The 12,241-nt window shown below is 37.3% G+C and overlaps 2 protein-coding genes across 2 annotated transcripts in view; both read right to left on the bottom strand.

The window, feature by feature from the left end:
- Positions 1 to 445: 445 nt before the first annotated feature.
- Positions 446 to 10,776, bottom strand: LOC143027678 (uncharacterized). The gene is made up of 5 exons (XM_076189111.1): positions 10,657 to 10,776; positions 8,355 to 8,435; positions 7,303 to 7,697; positions 5,123 to 5,238; positions 446 to 3,411 (listed from the first exon to the last, which is right to left on the bottom strand). The coding sequence occupies exons 1-5, from the start codon at positions 10,714 to 10,716 to the stop codon at positions 3,107 to 3,109; spliced, it is 957 nt and encodes a 318-aa protein (XP_076045226.1). The 5' UTR covers positions 10,717 to 10,776; the 3' UTR covers positions 446 to 3,106.
- Positions 10,777 to 11,064: 288 nt separating this feature from the next.
- Positions 11,065 to 12,241, bottom strand: part of LOC143027337 (adhesion G protein-coupled receptor L4-like) — a 16,117-nt gene continuing 14,940 nt past the window's right edge. Inside the window, exons 4-5 of the mRNA XM_076188611.1 lie at positions 11,694 to 11,760; positions 11,065 to 11,169 (exon numbers count right to left, since the gene is read on the bottom strand). Coding sequence (XP_076044726.1) covers positions 11,080 to 11,169; positions 11,694 to 11,760 — 157 coding nt within the window. The 3' untranslated portion in view covers positions 11,065 to 11,079. The remainder of the gene's footprint in view (positions 11,170 to 11,693; positions 11,761 to 12,241) is intronic.

A 12,241-nucleotide genomic window follows, 5' to 3' on the forward strand; every position in this document is an offset into this window, starting at 1 on the left:
CTGTCCTACAAAAAGCATGTTAGCTTTCTACTTTTTTCAAAGTGAGTGATAAATAAATAGAAAATAATCTAGTGTTTCTGTCCTGCAGGTCACTGGTTCTGTGATTACTTACCTGGTTATCGTTCTTCAATTTAGTGTTCAACCGTGAGATCAACTTTGTCTAAGACGACTTCTTATTGTCTGCTGCATCTGCTATATCTTCCCAGTTTAGGTGTTCTTCAAATATAATAAAAGGCGTCGAGTGTAAAATAATATGGTTAAGAATGATGTTCCATTTCTTTTTATTTTCAATTGCTAGTTCAATTACTGTGGGTATATGTTTTTTTTTTTTTTATAACATTTTGAAATGTACTGCATGTAGCGCGCCCCTGCGAGTCACCATTGTCCATTGCCAAATTGACTACAAAAACAGAGAAGCAGATTTTAGTAGGGAAAGAGATAAAATAGTGTATCATTATGGTTAGCTTTCATTTTAATTATATGTCCAGCACATAGAAAATAATTGTTATTACAGTCACATTGCACTACAGTATTACAGTTATGAAAGACATGAATTTTAACGATTACAAACTGGTACATCAACCTGATACAAAACAAAACCTACTTCGATCAGATTAACTTTGAAAAATATTTTTGATGGACGGTTTCCACTTACACATATATACTATCCACAGATATTTCTACACTACGGTTACACAATGTAAAAAATCATACTGGCTAAAGTGAATGAACAAATAAGTGAATTAGCATGGAACTATTCACGTTGAAATGTATGGTCAGATGATGAAGTATTTCTCAGTCATAGTGAAAGTTACACACACAAACACACATACAAACAGGTAAAAGACAAAAAACTATACATTTTATTGTTGAAGGTCTGTTTACTTTTTTAAGGTGCAAGTATTACATTTTCTGTTGAATAAGTCATATTTCTTTTATACAAGAAAATGCAACATGCTACAAAATTGAATAAAGTGCTGCAAAGTGTATCGGCTATACATACTTATCAATATCTCCTATACATGAAAATAAATTGTTCTACAAGTACCATTTAAGATAGTATATCATACGATCATCAACATCAAACATATTTGAGTACTGGAAACACTCTTTGGGTTGTGGCAATCCCTTAAACGTATTCCAAGCATATTTTATCTCTCATTTATCTAATTGTATTTGTATTCATTCTAATATTCAAGAAGGGATCTACAATTGCACGGTCCATTCTTTTATCCTCCAGATATTATATATTGTTTGAAATTCATGTAAGTTCTATCTTGGGCTATATCATCTTGTCAGCTGTCCCAGTTTAGACATCTATGGAGAAGTATATTTTTCACGTTCTTTCGATATGTGATCTTTTTTCAACTCTTGAACTGCAATTTAGATATTTCTAAGTCTGTCACCGAGTTCCTAGAAACTAGTCTAAACACAAGGAACTCATACATACATACATATACCAAAGGCTTTTCCCCCCTACATGGGGGTAGCCAAAAAGAAAAAGACATAGAAATCACTCCCACCCATTCCATTTCCTATATATTCCACCCCCCTCCACCCTCCTCCCTGTCTCTCATCTTGGCACCTCCTGGATGACGGGTCATCCTTGCATCCTGTCCACTGCCCTGGGTCAGAAGCAGTGTCGTAAGACACAGGACATCCACAGCAAGGCCGCCTCATAAATTCGGCGACCCCCCTCTCCGTCCCCCCATGCAGAAAAGGAGAAGACGGGGAGAAATCCCTTCGGGCTGCGTCATATTTTTTCTCATTCATACTTCCTCAACCCCCATCCCCCATCCACTCCCCCTCATGCATCACAGCATCATCTATACACAATCCCTCTCCATTCACCCTTATCTTCTGTCCTCTCCCGTCCTTCCTCAACAGACATTCCTCTTTTTGTAATGCCCCTTTCACCCCATCCATCCATCTCATCCTAGGACGCCCCCTCATATTCACTCCTTCCACCTCTGCCTTTCACACTTCTTTTACTAATCTTTCCTCACTCATTCTTTCCATGTGTCCAAACCATCCTAATACTCTTTCATCAACCCTATCTCCCAGTTCCCTTTCCACCCCTGTTCTCCTCCTCACCTCCTCATTTCTCACTCTATCCAGCCTAGTAACCCCTATCATACTTCTCAGACATTTCATCTCAAACACATTCAAACTCCTTCTCTTTTCCTCTCTCATGTTCCATGTTTCTGCCCCGTACAATGCTGTTGGCACAATCACTCCTTCATATAACCTCCTTTTAGCATCCATTCCCAGATGTCTATTTCTCATTACACTTTTCAAACCACCAAGGCATTTACTCGCTTCTCTCAATCTACATTCTACCTCCACCCTCACTCCTCCCTTTCCCGCCACATTCGCACCCAAGTATCTAAAACTATCCACTTCTTCCAGTCTTTCACCCTTAATGCTCACTTCCATCCTGTTGTCATTCTGTCCCCTTGTATATCTCATCACCTTACTTTTACCCACATTTATCTTCAGCTTCCTTCTTTCACACACCTCAAACTCTGTCACTAACTTCCTCAATAACCCCTCTGATCCTGCTACAAGCGCAATGTCGTCAGCAAACAACAACTGGCTCACCTCCCACTTTTCTCCATTTTCTCCAAGGAACTCAGGAAATGAAAAAATGAAAATAATAAAATCAAGTGAATTCTGATGATTATCTAATTTAGAAAGCATATAGATTCTCCGTAGAGTATTAGTGCAAATATAAAACTGTCATAGTCTGGGTAATCGAAATGACTAGAAAAACTGTCGTATATTATCGAGCAACCGAGATCGAAGACATGACGTCATAGATTATGATGGATGGCTTCGTTTAGGGAACGCGAACGAACAGTTCAAATGAATAAAGATGAATTTTATTTTAAAGAAATAATTTCACTATTACTACCCAACGGAACAATGACAATAATAATAATAATAATAATAATAAAAGCGAACAAAAAAGAGATTTGGAAGAATATTTTATTTTTCTTTATGAAAAGAAGAAAGGGATTCTTTTTTTCATTTCAAATATCTTGTTGTGTTCAAAGCCAAACGGTTCTTTTCGGCTGTGAGGTCCCCCTTCTGGCTTCCTCAAATTCTATTCTCTCCGTTCTTCTCTCTCAGGAATCGATTCGAACCCAGGAATGAAACGGTGACTCTCGAAGGATGAGTTCGACTTGTCTTCGACCTCGCCCTCAAGTCGAAGGTCGACCTGCCACAAAGAGGGCGTAGCGTAATGGAAAGCGTCGTGGAAATGCGGGGCGGAAGGTCGAGGGGGAGGAGGACCTGGCGAGTAGGAGGAGGAGGTCGAGTCGATGGAGGAGGAACCGAAGGAAGAGGAGGAGGAGGAAGAGATCCTTCGGGAGAAGTTGCCTTGACCAATGCCCTCAGCACTGCTCGAGTCTGTGGTGGAAAATTACCATTAAAAAAAAAAAAAAAAAAAAAAAAAAAAAAAAAAAAAAAAAAAAAAAAGTAAATAAATAAAAAGACAAACAAACAAATAAAAAAATAAGATAAATTGAAACTAGATTAAATAATATATATATATATATGTATATATACATATATATATATATATATATATGTATATATATACATATATACATATTCTGATTAAAGTCAACTGCGCTAATAGCTTTGGCTATTTTAAGATACAACTTCTTCAGTTGGAAGAATATCTTTTTTTCTCCATAGTTCAAAGTATGAACAAAATCATTCATGATATCAATTCCATGGATAAGGTGTAGAGATAGGCGCTGATGAGAACTACAACTCCGATGTCTATAATCCATCGGAGTTGTAGTTCTTACCCTAAAGAAGCCTCTGCAAGAGGCGAAATAACTTAAGTTTTCGGTGTCAGTGTCAACAATTTTTTGTACTGTTACATAATATTATTATATTTTTCGGCATTCATCAGCGCCTATCTATACACCTTATCCATGGAATTGACATCATGAATGATTTTGTTCATAGTTTGAACTATAGAGATAAAAAGATATTCTTCCAACTGAAGAAGTTGTATCTTAAAATAGCCAAAGCTATTACCGCAGTTGACTTTAATCAGAATTGTTTACGTGAAAACCTGTGCCCTAGAAATATATACATATATACATACATATATATATATATATATATATATATATATATATATATATATATATATATATATATGTATGTATATATATATATATGTATATGTATATATATATATATATATATATATATATATATATATATATATATATATATATATTAGTGGAAATGCGTCTCCAATAGTAAAATAATAGTGCGAGTCTCTGGGCCGTAGTGGTGCCACCAACTATGGACTGCATGAAATTTGTGCACTCAATACTCCATATGAGGACTCAATGGAACATCAAGAGTAGCCCCCCCCAAAAAAAAAAAAAAAAAAAGTCTGTTATCAGACGAATATATCAATTTTAGAGGACACTCTGTTTTGCCAAGGGATCTCGTTCCAACAGAACCTCATAAATCAAAATGAATAAATAAATGTACATATAAACTATCAAGACTGAATTATCCCCAATTCTTCATTGGTTGCTATCCACATTTTTTATGCATTTGAGTATATATTTTTTTACTAATAAGAGAAAATTCTATTATACTCAGACTTGTGGCTCACATCTCCTGGTCCACAAGCCTCTGGAGGGTCCAGAAAGGTCCACAATGTGGTCCATAAACAGAAAACTAGTGGGATTTAGGGGATGTTTGGCGATTAAATTTAGTGTTGACAATTAGGTAACCAACAGCATTACATAGGTTATGGGTATGCACAAGGATATAGATCGAAAAACTTCTAGCTTGGAGGCACCTCTGGCCAACAAGGGGTTAAGAATTATCGGTTAACCTTCTAGACTGAACAATATCACTTCGGAATCAATCGGAAAAGGGCCTCCCAGTTCCTGGCTGGAATCCAAGAGAGTTCTTGGAAGTTTCCAGAAGAGGAAGTTGAATAATACCGTCTAGCGTCAGGGAGACTGGAACAGTTGAGGTTCCTCTTGGTCCTAGAGATACGAATTGAGTTTGTGGGTGTGTGGGTGTGGGGGGAGGGTAAGGGCTCCTGAAGGCGATGTCCTAAGGACGAGGTACTTACCTGAGAGGACGGAGAGCTGAGTATCTGCTGACCAGGCGGAGGCGTTGCGTGTCTTCCGGTGACTCAAGGGCGACCCACTGACACTCAAGGTGCTCGCAGCTGCCTGGCACTGGCACCTGGAAAGGGGCGACGCTGAGGTGCCTGCGTACTTCGAAGGGCACCTCCTTTGTCAGGAAGTCGCCCGAGGAGCGGGGATCTTGTTGTAGCGAGGGAGGGACTCTAAGACTCAGGGAAAGTGACATTTCCTGGTGGCTACAATGAGTTCCAGTATTAAGACATAAAGATTGGCAGGAGATCTCTTTGTCCAAATCGAGGTAGGATTAGAAAATGCCGAAGAAATAATGGAAATTTAGGAAAATCAAATTTCCGTGTCCATTTCTAATTTACTGTTCAGTTACGCGTCACTTTTGCCTTAGGGAACAAAAAATCTGGAGAAGTAATGGAATCGACATTCCAGAGGGTTAGAGATCCAAATCCATTTTGTATTTGCTTAACAACATCACTACATTCGCGTTTCACAAGAATATGAATGATAACATCTGTCACCAAAAATTAATCTTGTCCCAACCGATTGATTGACTGACTTGGATGAACATTTCTACTTCCGACAAAACGCGTTCACTCATCATCATCATCATCATCATCATCATCATCATCATCATCATCATCATCATCATCATCATCATCATCATCATCATCATCATCATCATCATCATCACACACAAAAAAAAAAAGAAAAAAAAAAAAGGTGGAACTAAACCTTCCTCATAAGGTCCCCCTTGACCCCTCCCCCTCCACCCGCCACTAGACACTTCCTTCAACCGAGGACAAGGAGGAAGGAACTCGACTCACTGCCAGAGGAAGTCCACGTGCTCGCTCTCCGTCCGTCCTCCGGGGGAGGAATGGGATCGATCCGGTGGTAGGCGTGGGACAGGCGCGCCTAGAGTCAGCCTGCCAGGATTTATACACACACATATATATATATATATATATATATATATATATTATATATATATGTATGTATGTATATATATATATATACTGTTACATATATGAGTATCCTATATATGTAATATATGAAAATAATTATTTTGGTGAAAAGACGTCAGAGAATGGAGCGTTACGTTTTAGACGTCACGCGTAGGGAGATACCCAAACGTTTTGGGTCGGCGTCTTAATATTCTATTGAATCATGTTTAGCTTGGTAAGATGCATTATTATTTTTCTGTATTATTCTGTAAACATGCCAATACGAATTGCTGTTATGTTTTCCTATTGATACAATGCAAATCTATGTATTAATTCAAGGTATTGTGTAATACATTCTCATCGTATTGATACGAGAAGCGTCACCAAGCGTGAGTGCAAATACGTTTAGTCTGTCTTGGTATATCAGATTCAAACTCCATAGACGCTGGTTCTATGGACCAATCAGGGACGATTTAGGACTGAAGGAATTAGCGCTCTGGGAGCGTGAGAGGTAGAGAAAGATTGAGCAAGTGCCATAGAGAGGACGTTAAGCCTCGGTCAGGATTTTCGGCTGCATAAAAAAAAGTAAGTCCTTCCTTCCCCTGTATATATATTTAACTCAGCTAATAATATTAATTAGAATCTTGCGTGTGAAGTCTATGGCAGTGACGTGGGCAGCCTGGACAGTGAATCTCTTAGTAGTTATTTCTCTTTCACTCTCGTTAAAACCTGTGTTTAAGAACTTGGAATCATGTTTAGAATTTATTATTCGGTTATATGTCCTTGGTTACAATTATCTTGTTATTCCTATTAACTTTATTGAACAATGTCAAACGTTCTATGTGTTTAATTTTTCTCAATTTTCATGATAACGCAAAATTGAGTGGCGACCGGTCATTTGATACTGTGGTCAGATTATCCCAAAGACAGGTCTTGGGAATTATTCATATCATCTTTAAATATTTTTATGTTACAAGTCAGAAGTATTCGTAAGATTCGTAATAATATATATATATATATATATATATATATATATATATATATATATATATATATATATATATCTGTGTGTGTATCTTTTCATAAGTACAAAAATAATGCAATTCAAAACTGACATGCAAAAAGGAAATGAAGAAACACCCACACGCCCACAAGTACACCCCCCCCCCAAGCATAACAAGAGAAAGGTGAGAGAGAGAGAGAGCGCTCACCTGCTATCGAGTCCTGCTATGGCAGTGTTCCTAATGCCAGGTTCAAAGCCCTCTCCCTCCCGGCGGCGACGTCCCCCGAGAGGACCTGCAGACGACCTCGACCTTGCCGACGGAAGATCGAAGGAGGAGCCCAGACAACGGGACTGGAGGATGTCCGGCGTCGCCGCCAGGGTGCTCCTCCAAGGGTGTTCCTCCTGAATTCGATCAGACCTTCTGCTGGCGTAGCCACCGGGGCTCCCGCCGAAGGGCTGACGGGCGACGGCGGTGGCGCTGTGGTGAGGCGGCCTCTTGTGTCGGGCGTGGTGGTGGACGTGGTGGTGGTTGTGGTAGGGCTGCTGGCATGCGGCTGTGGTAGCACTACCACTCAGAACAGTCGACCGCTTCGTCAGTGTTCTCTGTGGTGGAGGTAACACTCAATCAAATCCACATTCTTCCCTCTAGTTTCGCTGACCTGAACCCCACAGCAGCCAGCAATGGTCCTCAGGCCCTTTCATTGACCCTTCTAAATCTTGAGGCTAGTCTGGACACCGAGTATCAGCCTCTCAAGTCTGCACTTCCAGAGAGGGGTGAGGTGGGGGGAGGGGCTGTAGGGTTTTGATAATAGGCAATTGTCCTATACAACTTGAAGGACCACCACAAGAAAGCAGGTACCCGTCGTTGTTCCCCTCAATCCTCCGTTCACTGCCACATGTGACCCCAAATACCTCACTCTCTCCAGCCCCAGAGCCTTAATGCTAACATCATCATCATGACTCCTTGTACATCTCATCGCTTCTCCTTTACCCACATTTACTCTCGGCTTTCTCTTCCTCCCACATATCATTCCGAATTTAATTACCAACTCCTTCAGTCTCTCTTCAGAAGCGACCGCGAGCACAGTGTCATTTGCAAACAACAACTGGCTCATGTCTCGCGTCCTCCCATCGCGTTTTTACACACACTCAAACACACACACACACACACACACACACACACACACACACACACACACACACACACACACACACACACACACACACACACACACACACGCTCGCGCGCGGATGACCTACCTTGACCTGACACAGTTTGTCCATGACGGCAGCTCGCACCTCATCGTTGGCGAGGCAGTTGAGGGCAAAGATCAAGACGCCCTGCCACCGTCAGCATGTAAGCGAAAAATTCATGAGTAAACAAACCGACAAAGAGCGGTAAATGCATATGAAAATATAACAAACAAATTTATGAATAAATTGATAAATGAATAAATAAATAAATAAATAAATAAATAAATAAATAAATAAATAAGTAAATAAATAAATAAATAGATAAATAGGTAAATAAATAGATATATATATATCTAGATTAATAAACAAATAGATAAATAAATAAATAAATAAAAAATAAAGTAATTAATAGACACGAAAACAGATAAATATATACAAAATAGCTAAACCAAACAAATGAATAAAACAGATGATAAATAAATGGATAAAAAACAACTAAACAGCCACATACAAACAATATATTGACAAGAGAATAATACTTAACAATTGAATAAATGAGAACGTGGAAAATGGATAAATAGATAAATGGATATTTAGATAAGAAAATGGACATAAATAAGAACAACTAAATAAGGGAATAAAAGATAAATAAAAACGTCATATGAAAATAATTTGAAAGGAGAATATATCAGTGCTTTAGATAAGATTTGTTAGAAAATGGCTATTGAATACAGAAAGGGAGAGATTGGGACGCATACACACATACACATACATGCACGCATACATAAATACATACATGATACATACATACAAACATACATACACATATACATACATGCATATATAAATACGTACATACATACATATATGTAGGCATGCGTGCATGCATACATACATATATGCATACATACAAGCATACATACATTCATATATTTGTTTTGCACACGTGAAAATAATTTGCAGAAATACCACTATGAAATAAGAAACTTAGTCCGAACGTTTTCGTCTATTTAAGACATTATCAAGGAATACAAAGTGACAGAGACATAGGTGTATATATATACATAAAGTAGAAGGGAACATGGTAAGGACACACAAGGTGCTTCATAAGCAGGTTGCGAAGTGTTTATATTTAAGGACATTTGATCATATGACGTTACATCACCCGGGCCTGGTAACACTTGGAGCATTTTTTAACATTTTCTTAATAATAAAATCATCAAGTTTATAGAAACCTAAACTTAAATCAATATTTTGATCGAATGTATGCTTAATATGACTGGATTCGATAATGTTTCTTTCTAATAAAGACGTACAAGAAATTATTTCCTTAGAATTATCCCAGTCATTAGAATTGTTGTGGTCTCTTACATGAACAAAAAGGCCACTGGACATTTGCCCACTCCTTACACTATACTTGTGTTGATTTATCCTTGTTTGTTAGTCTTTTGCCAGTTTGGCAAATATAAGATTTTTTATATTTAAGACATGGAATTGAGTAAACACAACCATCGTTTACTTCAGGTGAATTTCTAATTATTTTACTTTTTATAGTATTGTTGTTTTTGAAAACCAAGTTGATATTAAATTGTTTGAGAATATTGGGCAGTCCAACTAATTTCTCACCGTAAGGAAGAACCAGAAGATTCTTTTTATAAATACTTTTCTTTCACGTGAGGTGTTATGGAAATATTTGTAAGCCATTTTATGAGAAGTGTCTATTAAGTGTTTTAGATATTTCAACTCAGAAGCAATGTTATATATTTTCCTCAGCTCATCATCCAAAAATTCAGGGCTACATATCCTGTAAGCTCTAAGAAATATGGAACTAAACACAGAAAATTTTGTTTTTTGATGATGAGCCGAGTAAAAGTGGACATACGATGAGACATTAGTTGGTTTCCTATAAACGTCATACTTAAATTGTCTACCAATACGATGAATTAAAATATCCAAAAATGGTAATTTATCCTCTTTTTCTATTTCAAAAGTGAAATTAATTGAAGAGACCATATCATTTGTTTTTTCAGGGAAAGAATCTAAGTTGAGTTTAACCGGCCACAAGCACAAAATATCATCAACATATCTTTTCCACACAACTTGGTGGGGAAGAATCCTAGGTAGTAGGTTATGAAGTATCTTTAGTGTCCTCACCATGTTTCCTACTCCTTTTTGTATATATATTTGCACCTATGTCTCTGTCACTTTGTATTCCTTGGTAATGTCTTAAATAGACGAAAACGTCCGGACTAAGTTTCTTATTTCCCAGTGGTTTTTCTGCAAACATACATACATACACACATACATAACACTTATTCGACCTCACCTACACATCAGCAGGACGCCACGACCTGGGCCTAGTACTCACCTGGGAGGCGTTGAGGACGGTGAAGACGTAGGCGAAGAAGGGGTTCTCCTCCAAATACATGAAGCCGAAGACCCAAGTGATGCCAAGGAGGCAGTTCAGAGAAAAACAACCTTTAACCCACACTCTGCAGCACAAGAAATATTATACATAAATACATATACATATATATATATATATATATATATATATATATATATATATATATCCTACGATCATATTTCATGTATGGCAGATGTCCTCATGCAGAGTCGTCGTGTCAACAAATGCGTTTGGTTTATTCAGCGTTCATAAACAAATGGAAAACGGAAAAATAATAATTTCCCAGCGATCACCAAAACTACAACTTTTAGTTTATTTATTTATGTATTCATAAGTTAACTTCTACGTGCGTTCCAATCTTGGACTGAATGGAATTACTACGTCTTACTTAATTTTTTGCGGCAAAGATTTCTGACGGTTGGCTTGTAGGCCGGCGGCCGAGCACAGAATAGCGATTAGACTCACTGTGTTGAACTGTGGACGAAAGCAAAGTTTATACCCAGTGTTTCTTTGGCGATGGGGCTAAATAATTAGATAGATAACAAGTACTTAAAGAGCGAGTAACTATTTAAATAAGTGAAGAAATAAATAAAAAGGAAATGTTGGTTTAATTTGAGTCTCACACGCACTCTGATGACAAAAGTAAAGACAGAATCACGAAAAATAACCGACTTTATCTTTTGTTACCAAAATATCTTTTTTATCTGTATAGTAAACAAACCATCTTGTTGTAAATGGTACTTTCGTACTATACTCAAGATGTTGCGCAAAAAAAAAAAAAAAAAAAACATTGTCCATTCCTACAATACTAGAAAAAATAATGGAAGACTTCATCTACATTATTGGACAACCCCAACTAAAACGTCTTCAAATCTGGGAATTTTTTTTAATGGAATACTACTTAGACTTGAGTAGTTTTGTCAATTCCTCACTCCAATTGCATTCTCCACTTACCTTTCTTTCCATTTCAATTAATCAAAATAAAATTAAAAACTCACCACGATGACAAAAACGAGGGGTCCAGTGAAAGCCCAGATGAAACCGTTTTCTGTGGAGAGCCAGCAGCTACAGAGAACGTGTCGGTGATGAACAAATTGTTGACGATATGAAATAGAAAATGTGAACAACTGATGAAAATATCTACCAAAACAACAGTAAGAATTATTTTTCCTGGTATCACTCCAGAAAACTGTAATAATACCAAAATGAAATTGAACTTATCTTAGATATTTGATATATTTTTTTTCAATCAAAAGTGCCTTAGAATTGAAATGATAAAAGGTCTTGGTTCTTGGAAATCTATAATGCTCCATCAATACATGTTAACTCCCATGTGAACATACAGCCACTTTTACACTAATGACACCGTCAAAAGTCTACGGTAATTGTTCGCCATACTTCTTTAATTAAGAAAAGTTTTTAATTCAAATATTGCAAAATTAATATAATTCAAAATATTGCTGTTGAAATTATAAAAACAAATCTAATTAAATTGATGAGTTTTGTTGCATTTAGCTGATCAATTTTTCACAATAAAAGAAACGAA

The sequence above is a fragment of the Oratosquilla oratoria genome, chromosome 8 (assembly GCF_046742065.1).
Source record: "Oratosquilla oratoria isolate Oo_2021 chromosome 8, ASM4674206v1, whole genome shotgun sequence".
NCBI classification, from domain to species: Eukaryota; Metazoa; Arthropoda; class Malacostraca; order Stomatopoda; family Squillidae; genus Oratosquilla; species Oratosquilla oratoria.